This window comes from Rhinopithecus roxellana, chromosome 2, assembly GCF_007565055.1.
Source record: "Rhinopithecus roxellana isolate Shanxi Qingling chromosome 2, ASM756505v1, whole genome shotgun sequence".
Lineage (NCBI taxonomy): Eukaryota > Metazoa > Chordata > Mammalia > Primates > Cercopithecidae > Rhinopithecus > Rhinopithecus roxellana.
The window spans coordinates 15,824,955-15,848,923 of record NC_044550.1 but is presented as its reverse complement, the minus strand read 5'-3'; the positions used below and the strand labels follow the sequence as shown (position 1 = coordinate 15,848,923).

General features: G+C 35.5%; 1 protein-coding gene across 1 annotated transcript in view; it reads left to right on the top strand.

Annotated features, from left to right (window-relative positions):
• Positions 1-3,559: 3,559 nt before the first annotated feature.
• TACR3 (tachykinin receptor 3) overlaps positions 3,560-23,969 on the top strand; it is a 120,294-nt gene continuing 99,884 nt past the window's right edge. Inside the window, exon 1 of the mRNA XM_030924269.1 lies at positions 3,560-4,183. Coding sequence (XP_030780129.1) covers positions 3,636-4,183 — 548 coding nt within the window. The 5' untranslated portion in view covers positions 3,560-3,635. The remainder of the gene's footprint in view (positions 4,184-23,969) is intronic.

Below are 23,969 nucleotides of genomic sequence, written 5' to 3'. Positions count from 1 at the left end.
CCTAAAAAAAATAATAAGAACTATTTATGACAAACCCACAGCCAATATCATACTGAATGGGCAAAAACTGGAAAAATTCCCTTTGAAAACTGGCACAAGACAGAGATGCCCTCTCTCACCATGCCTATTCAACATAGTGTTGGAAGTTCTGGCTAGGGCAATCAGGCAAGAGAAAGAAATCAAGGGTATTCAGTTAAGAAAAGAAGTCAAATTGTCCCTGTTTGCAGATGACATGATTGTATATTTAGAAAACCCCATTGCCTCAGCCCAAAATCTCCTTAAGCTGGTAAGAAACTTCAGCAAAATCTCAGGATACAAAATTAATGTGCAAAAATCACAAGCATTCTTATACACCAGTAACAGACAAACAGAGAGCCAAATCAGGAATGAACTTCCATTCACAATTGCTTCAAAGAGAATAAAATACCTAGGAATCCAACTTACAAGGGATGTCAAGGACCTCTTCAAGGAGAACTACAAACCACTGCTCAGTGAAATCAAAGAGGACACAAACAAATGGAAGAACATACCATGCTCATGGATAGGAAGAATCAATATCGTGAAAATGGCCACACTGCCCAAGGTTATTTATAGATTCAATGCCATCCCCATCAAGCTACCAATGAGTTTCTTCACAGAATTGGAAAAAACTGCTTTAAAGTTCATATGGAACCAAAAAAGAGCCCACATTGCCAAGACAATCCTAAGTCAAAAGAACAAAGCTGGAGGCATCACGCTACCTGACTTCAAACTATACTACAAGGCTACAGTAACCAAAACAGCATGGTACTGGTACCAAAACAGAGATATAGACCAATGGAACAGAATAGAGTCCTCAGAAATAATACCACACATCTACAGCCATCTGATCTTTGACAAACCTGAGAGAAACAGGAAATGGGGAAAGGATTCCCTATATAATAAATGGTGCTGGGAAAATTGGCTAGCCATAAGTAGAAAGCTGAAACTGGATCCTTTCCTTACTCCTTATATGAAAATTAATTCAAGATGGATTAGAGACTTAAATGTTAGACCTAATACCATAAAAACCCTAGAAGAAAACCGAGGTAGTACCATTCAGGACATAGGCATGGGCGAGGGCTTCATGTCTAAAACACCAAAAGCAATGGCAGCAAAAGCCAAAATTGACAAATGGGATCTCATTAAACTAAAGAGCTTCTGCACAGCAAAAGAAACTACCATCAGAGTGAACAGGCAACCTACAGAATGGGAGAAAATTTTTGCAATCTACTCATCTGAGAAAGGGCTAATATCCAGAATCTACAAAGAACTCAAACAAATATACAAGAAAAAAACAAACAACCCCATCAAAAAGTGGGCAAAGGATATGAACAGATATTTCTCAAAAGAAGACATTCATATAGCCAACAGACACATGAAAAAATGCTCATCATCACTCGCCATCAGAGAAATGCAAATCAAAACCACAATGAGATACCATCTCACACCAGTTAGAATGGCAATCATTAAAAAGTCAGGAAACAACAGGTGCTGGAGAGGATGTGGAGAAATAACAACACTTTTACACTGTTGGTGGGATTGTAAACTAGTTCAACCATTATGGAAAACAGTATGGCAATTCCTCAAGGATCTAGAACTATATGTACCATATGACCCAGCCATCCCACTACTGGGTATATACCCAAAGGATTATAAATCATGCTGCTATAAAGACACATGCACACGTATGTTTATTGCAGCACTATTCACAATAGCAAAGACTTGGAATCAACCCAAATGTCCATCAGTGACAGACTGGATTAAGAAAATGTGGCACATATACACCATGGAATACTATGCAGCCATAAAAATGGATGAGTTTGCATCCTTTGTAGGGACATGGATGCAGCTGGAAACCATCATTCTCAGCAAACTATCACAAGAAGAGAAAACCAAACACCGCATATTCTCACTCATAGGTGGGAATTTAACAATGAGATCACTTGGACTTGGGAAGGGGAACATCACACACCGGGGCCTATCATGGGGAGGGGAGAGGGGGGAGGGATTGCATTGGGAGTTATACCTGATATAAATGACGAATTGATGGGTGCTGACGAGTTGACGGGTGCAGCACACCAACATGGCACAAGTATACATATGTAACAAACCTGCACGTTATGTACATGTACCCTAGAACTTAAAGTATAATAATAAAATGAAAAAAAGAAAAAAAACTCATTTTTAAACGACAAGAGAGAAGTTCAAACAGTTTAAGTATATTCAGTAGGTTGCTAAATGTATGTTTAACCCTAAATTTATACACAAGCCCCCAGGATGCTAAAAAAGGAGTTTCGACTCTGCAACCTCTTGATAAATTTCCTGAGATTGGTCAAAGCACAAACTATGTCCTTCCAGCTTGCACTCCACAGAGCACTTTAGCTCACTTATTCTCAAGCAAAGCTCAGAAATCAGGTCCTGCCCGTCTTTCCGGAAAACCCAGATATTTATTCAGTTACGGTATTCTCATCAGTGTGTTCTCATGGTCAAGCCCTGAAAACTAAGCTTAGCACCATATGTCCAGAACCCTGTAACCAAGAGCGTGTATTCACAGTGCTTATTGGATACCTTCAACCCAGGGAAATGTAGAGATCTGTCTCTTTGTCGTGTTTCAAGAAAATGTACTCTTTGGGATTTGTGATTTACCCTCAGTGTGCTATGACATTCCAACCTGAGCAGAATCCTCCAGGAGAATCCGGAGTCTCCAACTGCCTGCTGGGAACGGGGTCAAAGGGACAGATTTCTAGTGACAGAGATACAGGAAGAGGGAAAATGGGTGGATATGGAAAGTGGGAGCGAGATGAAAAGGGATCTGAGACGAGAGAATATAAACACCAGAGCAGAAAGTTGAATGAAATTCAAAACTCAGGGACACCTAAAAACGTCTGCGGCTGACTGTGCCCACAGCTTGTAGCAGTCTACACTCATGCACACTCTCCGAAAAATCAGCAGGATCTTATCTTTGCCTCATGGGTGAATGGTTAATTTGTGCAGGAAGGAACAGCCCCCAATACGTGTTTGAGAACAGGGACCTCAGCAAAATATCCTGAAGTTAAAAGAAGGCAAAACAATCTTGGAAAGATTTTGATTGCAGCTGAGGGAGTGCAGCCCTCCCTTGCGCGGGTCAGCTTGCCAAGCTCCAGCTGCTTGTAGCGAATGAATGAAATGCAAAGGGCGGGATAGAGGGAGGGAGTGCAATCACAGCCAGCGAAGGGGATAGTCAGCTTCGCGGACCCCACAACGTCACCGCAGCGTGGGACTCCATGAGAGCATAAAGCGCGCCTGCAGCGCAGGATGCTCAGTTCTCCAGTCTGTGCCGGGCAGCTGGCGCCCTCGCTAGTTGTGGTGTGTCGCGATAACCCTTAATCTCGGGAGGATCTCATTCTTTCTGCCTGCCAGAGCCGCAAGTTCCTCTGAGAAAGTGAGACTCTTGCCCCCTAGCACCTACTGACTGCATCCTCTAACCAGCAGAAATTGCAGTATCTTTCAGCTTCCAGTCTTATCTGAACACCCCGGCACCAAAGTGACCAGGAGGCAGAGAAGAACTTCAGAGGAGTCTTGTCTTGGGCTGCTCGTGGGTGAGTGGGAAGGTCCGGGACTGCAGATCGGTGGCGATGGCCACTCTCCCAGCAGCAGAAACCTGGATAGACGGGGGTGGAGGCGTGGGTGCAGACGCCGTGAACCTGACTGCCTCGCTAGCTGCCGGGGCTGCTACGGGGGCAGTTGAGACTGGGTGGCTGCAACTGCTGGATCAAGCTAGCAACCTCTCCTCCTCCCCCTTCGCGCTGGGACTGCCTGTGGCTTCCCCCGCGCCCTCCCAGCCCCGGGCCAACCTCACCAACCAGTTCGTGCAGCCGTCCTGGCGCATCGCGCTCTGGTCCCTGGCGTATGGTGTGGTGGTGGCAGTGGCAGTTTTTGGAAATCTCATTGTCATCTGGATCATCCTGGCCCACAAGCGCATGAGGACTGTCACCAACTACTTCCTTGTGAACCTGGCTTTCTCCGATGCCTCCATGGCCGCCTTCAACACGTTGGTCAATTTCATCTACGCGCTTCATAGCGAGTGGTACTTTGGCGCCAACTACTGCCGCTTCCAGAACTTCTTTCCTATCACAGCTGTCTTCGCCAGCATCTACTCCATGACGGCCATTGCGGTGGACAGGTGAGGAGAGGACAGACAGAGAGGAAAGAGGGAGAAGGGAAAGAAAAGAGTTGGGTGGTGGGATAAGATTACAAAGGAAATGGTAACGTAACGGGGTCTACAAAAGTAAAGAGACCAAGAATTTTTGCTGAAAGGAGGACACTAACCCATTTGTAGCCCTCGAGTGACTGAACAAGTTTCTGCTTCCGTGGCCTCCAACACTCAAGCCCTAAATCGTTGAGCCTTACTAAGGATATCTAGAGGGACTGAAGAAGGTGAATGAGGGAGAGGTTAAAATGCCATTCCAAGTAGGGCAAACTTAGCCAGAAAACTTTAAGTACCAGCAAATTTTTTCAAATGACTTTTGAACAAAATTTATGTCATCTGTAAAGTGCACTTTTTGGCCTTCCTTCTCTCTGTGGGTCACTATTCTGGGCAGAGAAATGGTAAATGAGTCGCCCCTCCACCCTTCCTTCTTCTGTCTGTTCCTCATCCTCATCCTTTCCTGTTCCCTAGTCTTGCCCCAAGGCCAGCACTGGTTTGGTCTCCCAATCACCGAGAACTAGCAAAGGCCACACACACTCTCCAAAAACTACTGGAAACTAGCAGTTTCCACCACATCTCAGATTAGATTTGATTTCCAGTAATCTGCAGAGGCTATGAACTGAGTAAACCCTGTGTCTGCAAGTGTGTAACCAAATTTTTAGAAACTGTGTGCGCTTGCCTTATCATATTGAACATTATGAAGTATAGGTATTTGTGGAAATACAATGGTGAATCCCTACCTGTTACTGAAGGCTGGCTGCACATTAATTCAACTATGTGGTGAAAATGAACCACAGCAGTTCATTTCAGTCTCAGCTTTGTGAAAGGCAGTTGCATGGAGGATACATGAGGGTGATCTCACTTTAACTTGAAGTCTCAATGCTCTTATTCATGCAAAGATTATTTTCAAACATTAACAAACCTATATCAAAATAAAATGGAGATAGATATTAATTCTTATGACATTTCAGCTGCCATTGTAATTTAAAAAATAAGAAAAAAAAACAGGTTATCTCCATAAGTTCATCTAAGTTCATCCTCTGTGTTTACTATTTTGAAATACTGAGCACTGAGGTATTAGTAACATATGTATCTAGAAAATATTTTCTTGTGCCAGGCCCAAAGGATTAAATTGAAGGAGTAGAGGTTAGTAGCCACTAACTAGAATAAACACAAAATCACACTTTTAAAAAAGCCTCTAAAATTGTCAATCTTCCCTTTCTCCTTTATCTCTGATTATCCACACATATGCACCCCTTCATTTCTACTATGTATAGGAGTGCAAAGAATGAAAAAAAAATCAGACTCCAGTTGGGAAATAAGTGAAATTGCCTCTAATCTTATTACACCAAGATAGAAATAAGTATTCCTTTTGTTTGAGCAGCTTCCTTGCTTGTTTTGCTTTGTTTTATTTGTTTGTTTGTTTTCTTTTTATTTCTTATAGTATATGTTTTTTGATGTTTTGATTGGGGGAGAGGTATTAGCATATAATGTTATAAAATTCTTACAATCTTCTTGAAAGGTTAATGATGCAATATAAACTTTGAAGAAAATGTAAGTGCATGTGAAATCTGTATTTCAATTGTGAAGGGGAAAAAAAGGTTATATTTTTCTCTTTCCAATTTCTTCCTGCCAACATTTATGGGATGGTCTTGGAGTTATTTTAAATAATCACTTAGTGCTATCTTATTACAGTCATTGGTTTGAATTAATGAATACTTTACTGTTAATCTTTACTATTTCTTTATGTAAAACAATCATTAAAACTATTAACAAATTTAGAGTATACAATATGCTATAAAATCTGAAGCATACTCAGTTCTTGTACTGAAAATCTCTTTTAAAACTATTATTTAAAAGAACGTTCTTATTTGAGTAGTTGATAAGAAATACAGAAATAGAGAAAAGCTGGTTTAAAATAGTTTCTAAAATCAAAAAGTATACAAAATATAACAATTATTAAAACTCTCAATAGTTTGCCAGTCCAATAGTTTACCAATCTTTCTGCATGGGTGTCTTATCAAATATGAACTGTAAAAATTGACCCTGTGCTGTTCCCAGTCATTTTATAGGTTAAAGGAAACCCTTCTGAGGTTGACACCTGAATGACGTGGTATTTTCAATCATTTTATAGGATATATTTTATAAATTAAAGAAAACCTTTCTGAGGTTGACACTGAATCATGCTGCCTTCTTCATGGATTTACTGCCTCATTTAGCTTAGAATATACTAAACAGTATATATTTCCCAATTTAGACTACAATTGAAGTGTGAAAACTTCAATAAATTAATTTTGAGTGTTTTCTATCCCCACTTAATATAAACTGAATTATATCAACCTAGCCTAAATGGAAAATATATTCAGTTCACTTTGTTCCTCTGCCTAAAATCAAAAGACCCATGATCTTGAAAATAATTGCAACTTTGACTTGGGCACATATGGCTTTTGTTCAGCTGTAGCAAAATGGTTGCAGCCTCTTATTACTCTGAGAAATATTAGACCTGAAAAGAATGACAGATATTCCCTCAGTGAACGCCCGTACCTTACAAATGGAGAACCTTAAGCTAATGATCACACAATTGTTGGATTGCATTGGGGAGTTATACATGATATAAATGATGAATTGATGGGTGCTGACGAGTTGATGGGTGCAGCACACCAACATGGCATAAGTATACATATGTAACAAACCTGCACGTTATGCACATGTACCCTAGAACTTAAAGTATAATAAATAAAAAAAAAAAAAAAAAAAAAAAAGGCATTGAGTTTTCCTTGAAGCATTCAGCACTCATTTTGTACTGGAAAAATAACTTACTTTCTGTTTTCATAATTTAAATAATATTAGTAAGTTTACTAGATTTGAGTGTGAGATCACCAGTTCTGGTCTTATTCTGAAGCACATTAACTTCTGATTTGCTACAAAGTCCTGCAAAACTGTTTTCTAATTAGCCAGCAATCCATCTTCCAGTTCTACACATTTCCTTCTTCCCCGGAAGTCTACTTTACCACTACCAGTACCTGTCTCCTCACCCCTATACCTCCAAAACACACACACACACACACACACACACACACACTCTCTCTCACAAGATGAAATTATTTGTCAGTGAAGAGTTGATTTTCTGTCCACCATCATTCCCCAATTTGCCATTTTGAAAAATAACATTTAAATATAACATTTGCCTCAAAGATGATAAGCTTTTCCAAGATTATGCAGTAGAGCCAAGATTCAAATCAATGCAGTTTGCTCCAGGGCCAGTGATTCTCTTCACCTCTACACTATTATGACACCTAACAAGTTGTGATGACTGCAGGGTTTGATTAGACAAAGTCATTATCTTTAATCAAATTAGAATTTAGTACTTGTTTAAACTGTATATCTTACATGTATATATAACATAACTTACAAATATATATATATATATATATAATCCTATGTTTTACTTGAGAAAGTATAAGCTAGAAAATCATTAATAGAATAGTTATTACAATACAAATATTGTGATTTCTATTCATTTACAGCATATAGTACTTGATGTATGGTCATATTAGAAAATAGTTACATATTTTCTTTCATTTTCTAAGCACATGCTTTGAAATTAGGTTAGAAATTATAGGAAGTTTTATTATAACATATAGAAATGAAAATTTCAGCACATATGATCCAGTATTTTTCTGAGTATTTAATTAAGTATTTTTTTTTAAATCACAAACACTGTTTCTTGTAAACCTTAAGGGAATGTGTTAGTCTGTTCTCACATTGCTATAAAGATATACCTGAGACTGGGTAATTTATAAAGAAAAGAGGTTTAATTGGCCCACAGCTATACAGGAAGCATTGTGGCTTCTGCTTCTGGGGAGGCCTCAGGAAACTTACAATCATGGCAGAAGACAAAGCAGGAGCAGTAGTCGTACATCCAGGCAGGAATAGGACCAAGAGTGAGAGAGGGAATGTGCCACACACATTTGTACAACCAGATCCCACAAGAACTCTATCAGCAGACAGTGCCAAGAGGATGGTGCTTCACCATTCATGAAGGATCCAACCCGTGATCCAATCACCTCCCTCCAGGCCCCACTTCCAACATTGGGGATTACAATTGGACATGAGATTTGGGTGGGGACACAGATCCAAACCATATCAAGGAGTAATTACTGTTTTATCTAATTGTTCAAAAGCTTTAAGAAAGATAGCAAAAAAGATGTTATTGAAATCCAGTGGCATACCTTACATGAATAATTATTAAAAGGAGTGTTCACCAGCAGGCAGAGCTTGCAGCGAGCTGAGATGGCGCCACTGCACTCCAGCCTGGGCGACAGAGCGAGACTCCGTCTAAAAAACAAACACACCAAAAAAGGAGTGTTCAAGAAAACTGCTTAAGAATAGTAATGGCCAAGTAGATACAAATGGCCTTCTCTGCTATCCTTTGTTGTTTTTAATTTATTTGGTAATCTTCTATCTCACTTTTTCATAAACCTAATTTATACAAAGTACTCAAAGATCCCCTGGGAAGAGCTTTTGAAATTTATTCTGAACACATACAAATATACAGTCATGAGAAATACTGCGGCCTTAATCTAATAACAGGTTATCTAAATGTATTGTGGTAAATTTTGCATCATTATCAACATTATTGATATAAACTCTTTGCTAAATCTTTAAAAAATAATTTTTCAGTCTTTAATTTGACTTCCCAGTGCAATATCCTTCCTCTGCACCCTAGGAAAAATCACTGTCCGTGCAGTTAATACTCTTTATTAGTGTTATAGTTATACTTGACTCACTATCACTAGTTACCTCAAATGATGAACTTTTTAACCTAAGATCAATTGTTACATATTTTTGAATTGTTTACAAAATAGTAACTATAACTATGATAAAAGTAACTTTCAGGAAACTTATCATAACTGTTTGACTTTTTCTAAAATTTGTAATTCTCATTCAATAATTTAAAAATATCCCATTTGCATCCACTAAAATTACTGCTCTAGTGAGTTGTCAAAGTTCAGTTAAAATTATAATGCCAAATCTTGTAAAATTGTGAGCAAATAGTGAAAGCAATAAATATATATTAATTGAATGGGTAATAAGATTATCACAGAATCATATGTAATCAGAGGTCGTTCTTTTATAACTAGCTGAACTCCGGCTGATATCAAGGTTACATTAACCACAACAGAAAAGTGTATGTCAAACAAAAATTTATAGCATATTTAACAGGCATAAACATCCTTAATATATAACATATTCTTATTTACTAAGGAAAAAGTACATCCCCAGTGTAAAAATAACAAAAGACATAAACAAAATCCCCATAAAAAAAATCTAACAAGCATGAAACTATCATTTGCTTATATCCCATATTTTCATTTCCTTATGTGCTATTTGCTCTTCAAGCCACTCAAATCTCATTACTTTTCCCAACCCTATCCAAAGAGCCACTCTGAGAAATCCAGTGGACATTTCAGTCCTTGACTTCTTTGACCCGTGAGTAATATTCCTCACAGGTGGCTACTGCCTGGAAATCTCACCTCTTGGCTTCCAACTTTTCTGATATCCTTCCTCCTCAGCCTCTCTTCTATGACTGTATTTCTGAATCTCTGCCTGTACATAATGATTAAATGCAGAAGTTCCTTTATGTTAAATTCTGGGCCTGTTTTTCTTCTTCTTTACTTCCTGTTTCCCCAAGCAATCTCATTCAGAACCATTTTATTTTCCACTGTGATTGAAGAGCTCCCATTTTTTTTTTCTATCTAATTGATTTTCTTCTGGATTACAGACACATGAGAATCTATACAATGAACAGACAAATATAAATGAATAAAAAATTAAGATTGGAGAAAAAATACCTAAATATAAAATAAGACCAGGTTGTTATATATATGAAGTCATGCCAGAGTAAATTTGTAAAGTAGACATTCTGGTCAAACAATCTTAATTTCTTATGAAAGTTAAACTTCAAATATGTCTCTGAGTCTCTTGATAATTATACCAAAAAAAAGGAAATAAAATTTTTAATATGGTTTACACTGTCTGTAAGGACAGTACATATACATTCCTTAAGTGCTAAAGAATTTCTGATACTTGAATTTCAAAGAATTATTTGTATGAGTGAAAAGAAAACAATATCCTCAAGCACACTGTCGTAAATGCAAAAGCAGGTTTCCTGTGGATTTTTATTTAGCATTCCACCAAGTGGGCCAAAGGCATGGTACCGAAGCAGAACTCAGTGAATGACATTTTCAGGTACTAAACATGTATCTGAGCAAAGTTTCCAGATGGTCTGGTTTGATACAAGGATAAAACTGCAAGAAAGGATAAAACATATTTTCTACTGAAGTATCTTTTTTTCTCATTTGAAATTTGGATATAGCTTGGGAAACAGATAACTCAAAGTTGTAATATATGGCAAAAGTTCTTGGAATCAATTTTATCCCAGTTGCCAGTCACTGATCCTGATTCATCCTCCTTCCCAGTCTTATACTTAAACATATTTTTTCTTATTCATTGTAAGAGCCACACATTCACAGTGAAAAAACAAAAATATATAAGTATTAGAAAGTTAAATTTAACTCTTACTCATATTTATCCTACCCCCTAAATATCACCAACTTATGACCGTCACATTCACATTGCAATGCTTACCCCAGCTTTTTATTATATATACTTTCTTTCTCTCTCTATGCACTCATGTATAGTACATTATATATATGCATATATATACACACATACACATACAGATATATTTTCTTTAATTATTAAAACAATATAACATTATTATGTCATATAAATTAACATGCTGTTATTAAACATTTATTTGACAAATTATAGATCTTAGATATACTTTGGCATCATGATGTAGAGATTTGTTTTATTCTATAAAATTTAGTTCAATTTTTTAATAGATAAGTCATGTATTTGGCTTAAAACTCAAAGAAGCAAATAATTCACAAATATAAAATTCCATTGGTAACACTTCTTTGATGTGTGGTCATGTACACTCAATAACCTCCTTGACATTTCTACTTGGATGTCTGAAAGGCCCTTTAAATTCCACAAAACCCATCATCTTACCTCCAGATATTTTCCTCTTTCAGTGTTTCAATAAAAAGTGCAAGCATTCGTCCAGTTCAAATAACTCACAAATCTATTACATTTTTTCTGCCTTTACTCCCACTTCCCTACTCCAAGCCATCCTCATCTCTTTTCTGGTCTACTAAAATAGCCTAATTGGTCTCCCCACATCCAGGCTTAACCTACCCTAATGTGTTCATATGGCAACACAGAATTATGTTTTCAAAACATACATGAGAAAATATTTTCCACACGCCTATTTAGAATCCTACAATGTTTCCATTGCACTTACGAGAAGAATAATATTCTTAATCCAGTACAATTTCATTAGATAATTCAACTGGCCTAAATCTCTGTTTCAACCACTCAGATCCTCTTTCAAGTTCGTAAATGTATGATCTTATCTTTTTGCCATAAAATCTTTGAATACACAGTTTTGCTTCTCCCTCAAATTCTCTTCTTCCAATTCCTCATTAGCTAAACGTACTCCTCTTTTAGATAACTGTTCAAATGTCACTTTTACAGAGATACCTTCCATGATCCTCCAAATATAAATTAGCTGATTCCTTATAGATTCCCATTGCACATGACAATCATAACATTTTCATATTTATATTTATTTATGAAATATAAATTTTATGTTTCTTTTTAAAACTATTTGATTGATAATTTACTCCAAGAGACTTGTAAGTACCATAAAGGCAGGCTCGATGTTCTTAGTCCCCTTTGCATTCTTATGCCTGTCATGCACTCTGGATTGGTTAATAAATGAATTATAAAAGTAAATAAATGAATGAAAAGGCAATGAAATACCACTTTTTATGTAACCAAAATGATAAGAGATTGGTAAGCATGCAATGAAATGGGCATTTTTACACATATTTTTATGAAATTGCAATTTTAACAGTTTACAATTATCAATTACTATTTTATATAGTTTATCCTAACATTTGGGTATAAATCGGTAAAAATCTCTTAGGAGGGTAATTGTCAATTCATACATCCTTTGAGTCATTGGTTCTACTCAGGATTTCATTTTTAGGAAATAATAATAGATTTTTAATAAAAACTCATATTTAAAGACAGTTTTCAAACCAAAATGCAAAGAACTGAAAACAACTAAAATTCCCAAGAAAATGATCTAACAAATTATAGAGCATCCAAAAATGAAATTTTATGTAGAAATAAAAAATTACATATTTGAATATAACCACAATTCTCCCAAGTCTCTGTGCCCTTGTGTATAAATATGGTAACATTAACATGAATATTTAAATTTCTTTGAATCATAACTTTTACTTATAAACCATTTCTTGCTATAGTGTCCTAATTATTTCAGAGTACCTAGTGAGGATAGTCAGGCAGAGGATAATGATAAGAGTTTATCAGTAGTCTTCTTTAGCACTTGATATGGTTTGACTCTGTTTCCCCACCCAAATCTCATTTTGAATTGTAACCCCCACAATCCCCATGTGTCAAGAGAGGAACCAGGTATGAGGTGATTGGATTATGGGGCTGGTTTCTCCCATGCTGTTTTTATGATAGTGAGTGAGTTTTCATGGGATCTAATGATTTTATAAAACAGTTTTCCCTGCTCTTGCTTGCTCTGTCTCACCTGCAACCATGTAAGATGTGCCTGTTTCCTCTTCCATCCTAAGTTTCCTGAGGTCTCCCCGGCCATGCAGAACTGTGAGTCAATTAAACCTTCTTTGTTTATAAATTACCCAGTCTCAGGTAGTATCTTTGTAGCCTTGTGTAAACAAACTAGTACAGCACTTCTACAGCAATGTCAACACTTCCATAAAGAGTATGACCATTTCACTGGAGTAGGAAGCCATCTCCTTTTCCGTATTGCTATTTTTAGCACACTACTTCCAAATCTGCAAGATTCACAGGTTACAAACTTTGCCCTCAGCATGACATTTTTGTGAAGCCTGTTTTATTCCATATAGAATGTGGAAAAATATCTCATCCCTACATTTTGCTAAATGTATCACCAATCTCCTTTCTTTTTTTTTTTTTTTTTTTGAGACAGAGTCTCGCTCAGTCGCCCAGGCAGTGGCGTGATCTCGGCCCATTCTACACAGGGTTTCACCGTGTTAGCCGGCATGGTCTCGATCTCCTGACCTCGTGATCCTCCCACCTTGGCCTCCCAAAGTGCTGGGATTACAGGCATGAGCCACCACGCCTGGCCATGTATTAGCAATTTCTTAATACCCAAAGTTCCTTCATCTTCTACTTGCAATTCTGTCTTCATAGGGTTCAGTTCTAAATCGAATGTCCAACATGAGAAATTGTGCATACATTTTCTTCCCTATGCCTCATCACTCTGTGCATAAATCATTTTTATTAAGGTTTCCTCATTGATATATTAAATAAATGCTGTAGAATGGACAAGGGTTTGCAGCTCCACCACTTCATTAGACAGTCAGATTCTTAATCTAATTCTAGACTCAGCAGGATTTTTAACACGTGAGAAATTTTTAGACCATGGATTTAACAGTCCGATATAATTTTATATATGTCATAAGGTGGATATGGTTTGAATTTTCTCTGAGTGTTGAGACTTTGGGTAACTTTATTTTCTTGTATAGTTTTCTTTTCTTAATCATCTACAACAAAAATGTTCTTTTACACAAAACAAAATAACGTCAAATAATTATTTATTAAAGTTCTGAGATGAGTGGTGGTGTGGTTGTACAATAGTGTAAATGTACTTATTGCCATTGAACTGTATACTTAAAATGGTTAAAATGGCAAACTTTATGTTATATATATTTTACCACAATAAATTTTAAAAACAATATTAATTAATTAAAATGAACACTTTTAAAATATGATGACTCAGATACATGCAAAACAATTTGGACTCCAAAATAGGACAAATTGATTAAACTTTAAATACTTTTGAGGTATATGTTTTACAGCAACATTTTAAAAACACATTTGATGTCTGACATAAATTGTAAAGACAGTTCTGGCAAGAGAGTCCTGGTAACATCATAATATGTTGTAAGCAGTAAAATAATTTTCCCCAAAATTGTATAAGGAGACATCACCTGTTTGGAGTCATAGAAGCCTGCCTGGAGGCTACGGGGATAAATCAGCACAGTGTTTGTAGTGTTTAGTGTGCTATGTGATGCAGGATTTTAATATTTGCTTAAGTTCACTATTTTGAGCTTGTATTATCATCTATAAGATGTTTTTCCTTCACACCTGTCCAAGTATCAAGACTACTTAAAATTATCTGTTATGCACTCCTATAAGTAAGGGAAAATATGTCTATAATTATATCACTAAGCAACAGTGGGCCCAGTTGTGTTCTAGAGCCTGTTTAAATCAGCTAGAAGGAACCAGTTGTGCACATTTCTTCCCAACTGGAATACAAAGTAGTATTCAATGATACTACTATGATAGCTTGAAGTCATGGGAGAAGTATTTACACTACAGAAATCTGGAAACGCTACAAATCAGGAGTTGTGCTTTTTGTTGTTTATCCAGGAGTACCTGTGGTTAAAAACATTTATAGCACATGACTCACTGTTTGTGTACTCACTCATTCAACAGATATTTCTCAAGTACCTTGTAAGTACTAGATGTTGTATAGGTATGGGGCACACTGAAATAAACAAAGTAGACATGGCTCATAATTCCATGAAATTTTATATAATAGTTAATACCTCTAGTTTAAAACCCTTGTCTGTAATCCAGAATTTTTAATACAACAACCTACTCAGCATCTCCATCTGAGTGTCTGAGGGTCATCTCAGATTTACACATCCAAAACAGAGTTCCTGATGTTCCTCTAAAACTTACTCCTACTGCCATCTTCTGAGGTCAAAATATGAGCCTCAGGTCAAAACTCCAGGAAACTATCCTTGGCTCATCTCATCTTTCATACATATCCAATCCATCAGCAAATCTAGTCATGTCTCCTTTCAAATTATATGTTGAATCTAATCACTTAAGACTCCTACTGCTGCCATCTTAGTCAAAGCCAATATCATTTTTCACCTAAATTACTACAATACTCACCTAACTGGTTTTCTTACCCATACTCCTGTTCCCCTTTAGTTTGTTCTCAATGCAACAGCCAGAGTGAGCCTATTAGCAATGGACTCATAATATATCTCCTCTGCAAATCATTCAATAGCTCCTTAGCTCTCTCAGGGTAGAAACTGAAGTCCTTACACTGACTTACAAGAATTTAGACTAGCTGGTCCTTTGTTACTCTATAATCTTTTCTATTACTACCACTTCCCCACTGTGCTCCACCATCACCGTTCTCCATCATTTTATCAGCATACTAGGCAAGTTTCCACCTCAGGACCTTGCACTCTGTAGCAAATATTCTTCCTCCAAACAGCTATGTTGTTCATTCCCTATGTTGCTTCTGGACCCTGACTATCATATAAAATTGCTTTATTTTTATAACATGTATCACCTCCTAAAATGCTATGTAATTGGACTACTGTAATACTTACTTTTGCCTCTCTCCCCTATAGTGTTAGAAGTTCCATGAAAACAAGGCTTGACTTGTGTATCAACTAAATGAATGAATAATAAGTAGAGTGCATGGTAACTATGAGAACACATAACAAGGGAGAGTGTATTTATTGTGTTAGAAGAGAAAAACAGAAGTTGTAAAAGTGTTTTTGCTTATTTTTAATTTTTAATTTTATGGGTACATAATAATTATACATATTTATGGGGGTACATGTGATTTTTTATACAGTCATACAATGTGCAATGATCAAGTCAGGGTAATTGGGTATTCATTACCTCCATTTCTTTGTCATTTATTTGTATTAGGAACATCTCAATTCCACTCTTTTATTTTATTTTAAAATATGCAATAGATTGTTGCTAACTATAGTCACACTGTTACGTTTTTCAGCTTCTAGTAACCATCATTTGACCATATGAGTTCATTATTAAAAATTTTTAGTTCTCAGTTATGAGTAAGAACACATGAAATTTGTCTTTTCTGTGCCTGGCTTATTTCACTTAGCATAAAGTCCATCAGTTCCAGAAGTGTTTTTAATGTTCTTTATTTTACAAAAAAAAAAAAAGAAAGAAAGAAAGAAAAGAAAATATCCTCTGATACATTGTCAGTGTTGCTAATATTAAATTTTAAAAATCATATAAATACTCTACATAATCTCATGGATAATGATCACCTTCAAATTAAGGTGAACCATCAATGGAGAAAAAGATTTGAGACTTTTCAAATGAGCATAAATAACAATTTTGAAGAAATCAAACAAAAGATGCTAGGCACTTATGAAAGTGAATATTTATAATGTATAAGTACTATTAATCCAAATCCCAGGTGTATAAATGAATTAAATTTTTAAAAGTCATAGTACCATGTGTATTGACTTTTATACCTTCAAAATAAATGCATGTGTAAAAGTTTTTTTTCCGATAGCTAACTACATGATGTAAAATACATTCAAATTTCTTTAACTACTAATTATGATTTCATTAGCTTAAAATGTTTTATTTGTTAAAATTGTAAGTTAAATATATCTTCCACAAAGGTTTACACAATCTAGTTTCATACTGAAGACAGCAGTATTTCAGAATCAAACAATAGTAGTATAATTCAATATTATCTTTTAAAATAACAGAATGCAATATCTTTCCTACATAGGAAATTACTGGCAATCCCCGTTCACCATTCACAGAGTAATTGCTGATGAAACTTTGAAAGTGCAGGAGTGAAACAGGACTCCTTGGAAAAAAAAGATACTAGCTTTAAAATTTTAGTTCACAAAGAGAATACTTACACTAAAGATAGAATAAATACTTATTTGCATTAAAAGTTATCAAGTTTAAACATATACTTCTCACTGCACACAAATTTGAGTTACCAATGTTTAGTTAAATAACACAAGTGCCGACCGGGCACAGTGGCTCACACCTGTAATCCCAGCACTTTGGGAGGCCGAGGTGGGTGGATCACAAGGTCAGGAGATCAAGATCATCTTGGCTAACATGGTGAAACCTTGTCTCTACTAAAAATACAAAAATTAGCCGGGCATGGTGGCAGGCACCTATAGTCCCAGCTACTTGGGAGGCTGAGGCAGGAGAATGGCGTGAACCCGGGAGGCGAGCTTGCAGTGAGCTGAGATCGTGCCACTGCACTCCAGCCTGGGTGGCAGAGCAAGACTCCATCTCAAAATAAATAAATAACACAAGTGCCCCCAACAACATAGCTCACATTTCAGTTACCATGTCATATTAACTCACACAGTAACTGTGAGTGTTTGCATAAAAGACAAACTTAACTGCTAGTTTTTCAGTCTATGAACCACTCTACAAATAACAGATTAACATCATAATCAGTGAGCAATCACATTCCTTCTTTCAAAATCTGTCACCGATTGGTTACTGATCTGTTCATTCAGTTCATGCACAAACAGAAAAGCACATAGTTGTATTGCCCAAGTGCTTTCTAGTGATAAACTCACATGACATTTTTAAAAATGACTCATCAAGGCCCAGAGCAGTGGCTCACTGCTGTAATACCAGTGCTTTGGGAGGCAGAAATGGGAGGATCACTTGAGACCAGGAGTATAAGGTTACAGTGAACTATGACTGCACCACTGCATGCCAGTCTGGGTGACAGAGCAAGAACCTGTCTCAATAATAATCATCATCATAGCTAAAGAAAGAGGGACTGGTCAGCAAGATGAAAGTAGAGTGAAGAAATTAAAAGAATTGAGAAGTGAGAATGCTGAAAGTAAAATTTGAATCCAATGTAAATGCAGTTATGGAAGAATAACCGATGGAGGGAATATTGACACTTTCACTCTTCAGATTCTAGATTTGCAGCCTGAGGGAATTATGCAAGGTGAACTTATCAACCTAAAGGAAGAAACTGGAAGTAACAAATGGGTGAAGCTGTCATAGAGGAAGTGGCATCAGCAAAAATCTTCACATAAAAAAAAAATTCTTTAAGATAGTTCACCACTTTGAAAGTGCAAAGGATAAAATGTTGGAAGATAATTCAAATTTAGAAAAAAAGAGAATGCTTTGCCAAAGCATAGAAATGATGCTTGCTCTGCATAATTTTATATGACAAGAAGAAGGCAAATTCTGTTCATACTATTTGTGATACATTTTTTTACAGAGAAATGAAACATTTTATTTCTCATTTTTTCTAATGTTTTAAAATTATATTCTACAAAAATGTTTTTCTGTTTTTCATTTCTCTGTGTATTTATAACTAAGAGTAAGGGAGTTTTTGATATTTTAACAAAAATTTTAAAGATTACAGGAAAATTATATTTTTTCCCAGTGATTATTCAGATCACTTTGCACGCTCTCAGTTTATATGATCATTTTGATTTCCAAGTACCATTTTGCAAAGCAAAGACTACCTGTATGTAAAAAAAATCACAGTCTAATTGCCTAAGTTTGGTAATCAATAGATACTCTTTTCTCAGACTTCCACACTATTTAGCTCATTGATATAGATCATTCTATTTACCAAACATTGTAACTTACTGAAAATACCTCTGTCAGAGATATAATTATATAGGTTTCTAAATAGAATAAAAAAGAAAACAAGGGAGAAGGAAAACAGCTACTAGAAAAGGTAACCTACAGAGTGTGGATGGCTAAATATTAAAAACTATTAACACATAATTTCAAAAAATAAGCATGGGATCATCTAAGTGGATTCTGAAATAATTTGTGATAACTCAATACCCATTCCTGACAGAATTCTTGGCGAACTATAATATACGGTATTTCTTAAGATAATAAACAATATTTATCTCCAGATATAATATGTGAGAACTATACGAAGTAAATTTTACAGAGAGAGAGAGAGAGAGACATATCTATATCCTGTGGACCTTTGAGCAATGCAGGATTTAGGGGCACTGAGCCCTGCACAGTAAAATAAATTGTGTATAATTTTGAGCCCCATGACACTTTACCATTTACTTCACTGGAAACCTTACCAATAATATAAACAGTCAACACCTATTGTATTCTTATGATAAAGTAAGCTAGAGAAAAGAATACATTATTAAGAAAATCATAAGGAAGAGAAAATATACTATTCATTAAGTGAAAGTGGATCATCATACAAGTCTTTATTCTCATCATCTTGTTGAAAAGGCTAAGAAGGAGGAGGAAGAAAGGGGATTGATCTTGCTGTCTGAGAGGTAGCAAAGGGAGAAGTGGAGGAGATGGAAGGAGAGGCAGGAGAGACAGACATACTCGGTGTAATTTTACTGAAAACAATCCGTGTATAAGTGGACCTGTGCAGTTCAAACTCATGTTGTTCAAAGGTCAAACATACTAGAAAATAGAAAACACTTTCTATTTTCTAGTATGTTTGAAAAGAAACATACTGAAAAGATTAAAACATACTGAAACATTAAAACATAGAAAACACATACTGAAAAGATTAAATGGTAAAAGTATACCAGTTATTTTTAGTTTCACTGTAATTCCAGTAAAACCATGGTAGAAGTTTCATAGAACTTAAATTATTGTCAAAAGTTTTCTGATTATAAGCTACCGAGATTAACCAAGAAATGTTTACTACTAATAAAAAATAATAATGAAGAAAATTGTCCAATGAGATGGGAAAATACTATAAAATTATAATGAATGGAAACGTTTGGAATTTGAAAAAGAATCCACAGTCAGATTGATTGTTGATATCAATAATTAAATGTAAATATGTAAGAAGTTCAAATCTAGGATTATGTCTTCCTGTGAATTGATCCCTTTCATCATTATCAAATGTCCCTCTCTATGTTTAATAATACATGCCTTAAAGTCTAATTTTTATCATATTTATATAGCAAATCTTTTCTTCTGGTTAGTGTTTACATGTTAAACACCTCTTTACATAAACATCTTAATACCAAGTTCATTACACATGAACTTCTTTGATATATTATAATCAAAAGCAAGGTTGGCTGCTTGCTATGTATAAAGCTGGTAAACAAGGGTGAAGTGCAGCAGAAGGAAAGTGACCTTAATCTAGAGTCATCCATAGGGAAATGTCCAAGGCTAGTGCCTTAAAGAAATCATTTCAAACTTTAGGCTGGGGAGACGGGCTGAAAAAGGGAACTTGGAATGGGAAGCATGTGGGAGTTGTGCTGGGTACAAAGTCTGTGTGTCTTATTCCGGTGGCTATCTTGAGTTGCAGTCCACCTGGAACACAGGCTGGCATTATCTCAACAATGGCTGGGTTGTTGACTAACTATCATGAAGTAATCTTCAGAATTTTGCAACTGGGTCTCCATGCTTGGTGTGTCTCAAGATTAGCCCCTGGAATTCCCAAGTAAGCACACAGATAAGTGTGCATCATGTAAGCTTCACAAACATACAGTTAGATAAATGTGCATGGTGTAAGCTTCCCAAGCATACAGTTAGATAAGTGTGCATGGTGTAAGGAAGTGTATGGTGGGAAAGGGAAGGACGTAGAGTTTTAAAAAGTACACTTCAAGCCTATATTTTAAGACTAAGGAGGGAAAAATAGGTTTCTGAAATTTGCTTCAAGTCTTGAGACTAGGAAGAAAGGAAAAAAAAAAAAGAAAAAAATTTAATGTGTTTTGAACCTAAACTGCTTGGTTACAATATGAGATAATTACAAAGAAAGTACCACAAACAAATAAGAAAAGTAGAATTTCCCAAAATATGAAATTTGGAATTCAGCTAATTATCAGAAGTAAGGTTAGAATCCTACTTTTAACTGAGCACTAATATAAATATCTCATAGAATAAACTGTAGTGATAAAAATCATAAAAATCAAAAATATTATCATTAAACTCTTCATTTTACCTAGGAAAAAAAATCTCTAAACATAAGAGCATCAGAATACAGGGAAAAACATTGATTAATCTGACTATATAAAACTATATAACCAAAGCATTATATTAAGCATAATTAGATGATAAAGCAAATCTTTAAGTATCTATGATTAAATGAAATACAAAATTAATGTTTTAACTTATAATTAATTCTTATGAATCAATATGAAAATATCAGTAGGAATATGCAAAAGATAACAATTGTAGAAAAATAAAATGGTTACATAGACAAAACATTTTTACAATAATTAAAGAAATGCACATTTAACTAAAAAGAGGCAACCACATTTTATGGTAATGCAACGATGATAAAAGTCAGAGAAGTGAGTATTCTAATTCTCTGCTGGAGGAAATAGAAATCAGAACAATCATTTGAGAAATTATTTGGCAATTAGCTCACTGAAATTACTAATTCTTTTTGACACAGCAGCTTCACCTGTGTGTCAAATAAAATTAAAATAAAGATGTTTGCCCATAAAAAATAAAGATACAAAGAAATATTTTATTGTTTGTGAATTTTTAACAATACAGTTTCAAAATAGACTTCTATGTACATGTTTTAGAATATACATTAATCAGTGATATAATGTTTTCAGGATGTTGATATGCAAAAAGACATACAATAAAATGTTAACTTAAAAAGTTGTAGAGATAACAGATAAAAAAATAGTGATATAATGATATGCATATATATTTGCATATGCAAAAGAAAATAGTGAAAGGAAATGAAAAATGAACCAGGATGTTTAGCAACGCTTTCCTTTAGTGGTAGTATTATGGAGAACTTGTGTTTTCTTATGTATATTTTTCTGTATTTCAAAAGTATACATTTAATAATGAGAAGGAAAATGTAACTTGTTTGTAAAGCAGGATGAGAATAATCCACTGTTGCATTTTGTACAATGTCCTGAATGTTCATTGCCTTCTTATTAATATGTTATTCTATTGGTGATTTACTCATAGAAGCCTGGTCAATAGCTCTCCCTTAGCAGTAAACTGGCCCCTCAGAACTCACACTGAGGCTCACTACATCTATTCATTTCTGTTAGTCACTGGAGTTATGTAATATACCATATCTAATGACACAGTATTTTCTATTTATTTGCTATCTGGACATGGTTCTACTAATTGGATTTGTTAATGTTTAAGGAAAAACACTTTAGCAACACATGTACACATAACATTTCAAAATAAATAGAATTGTTGCCATTATCTGACGTGATGGTGATGAAACTCTCCTCTTAATTACAGCAAGTTGGTTAATCATGTTGTTCAAATCTTCTTTATCTTTACTAAGTTTCATTATTATTGTTATTTTGCCTTCCTATTTTACTGGCTACTGAGAGTGGTATCTTATAGTGCAACTATGATTGTGGATTATTTCTCATCTTAATTCTGTCAAGTTTGCACTGTACATCTTGAAGCAACATTAATTAAAATCTAGGATTGTTATGTCTTCCTGTGAATTGATCCCTTTTATCATTATCAAATGTCCTTCTTTATATTTAATAATATATGCCTTGAAGTCTAATCTTTATGATATTTATATAGCAAATCTTCTCTTCTGATTAGCGTTTATGTGGTAAACCTTTTTACATAAACATTTTAATATCAAGAACGTCTAATATAAGAAATCACAAATTTGATTTCATGGTAATGAATCATGTAAATTCCAATCACGTAATTTTATTTTTACATTCATAGTAAATTCCAATCATGTAATTTTATTTTTACATTCACACACAGTAAAATTTATTTTGATTGGTGTACAGATTTAAGATTTATTATTATTATTATATACTTTAAGCTCCAGGGTGCATGTGCACAAAATACAGGTTTGTTACATATGTATACATGTGCCATGTTGGTGTGCTGCACCCATTAACTCGTCATTTACATCAGGTATATCTCCTAATGCTATCCCTCCCTCCTTCCCCTTCCCCACAATAGGCCCCAGTGTGTGATGTTCCCCTTCCTGTGTCCAAGTGATCTTATTGTTCAATTCCCACCTATGAGTGAGAACATGCGGTGTTTGGTTTTCTGTTCTTGTGATAGTTTGCTGAGAATGATGGTTTCCAGCTGCATCCATGTCCCTACGAAGGACACAAACTCATCCTTTTCTATGGCTGCATAGTATTCCATGGTGTATATGTGCCACATTTTCTTAATCCAGTCTGTCATTGATGGACATTTAGGTTGGTTCCAAGTCTTTGTTATTGGGAATAGTGCTGCAATAAACATACATGTGCATGTGTCTTTATAGCAGCATGATTTATAATCCTTTGGGTATATACCCAGTAATGGGATGGCTGGGTCAAATGGTATTTCTAGTTCCAGATCCTTGAGGAATCGCCACACTGTTTTCCACAATGGTTGAACTAGTTTACAGTCCCACCAACAGTGCAAAAGTGTTGCTATTTCTCCACATCCTCTCCAGCACCTGTTGTTTCCTGATTTTTTAATGATTGCCATTCTAACTGGTGTGAGATGGTATCTTATTCTGGTTTTGATTTGCATTTCTCTGATGGCGAGTGATGATGAACATTTTTTCATGTGTCTGTTGGCTGTATGAATGTCTTCTTTTGAGAAATGTCTGTTCATATCCTTTGCCCACTTTTTGATGGGGTTGTTTGTTTTTTCTTGTAAATTTGTTTGAGTTCTTTGTAGGTTCTGGATATTAGCCCTTTGTCAGATGAGTAGATCACAAAAATTTTCTCCCATTCTGTAGGTTGCCTGTTCACTCTGATAGTAGTTTCTTTTGCTGTGCAGAAGCTCTTTAGTTTAATTAGATCCCATTGGTCAATTTTGGCTTTTGTTACCATTGCTTTTGGTGTTT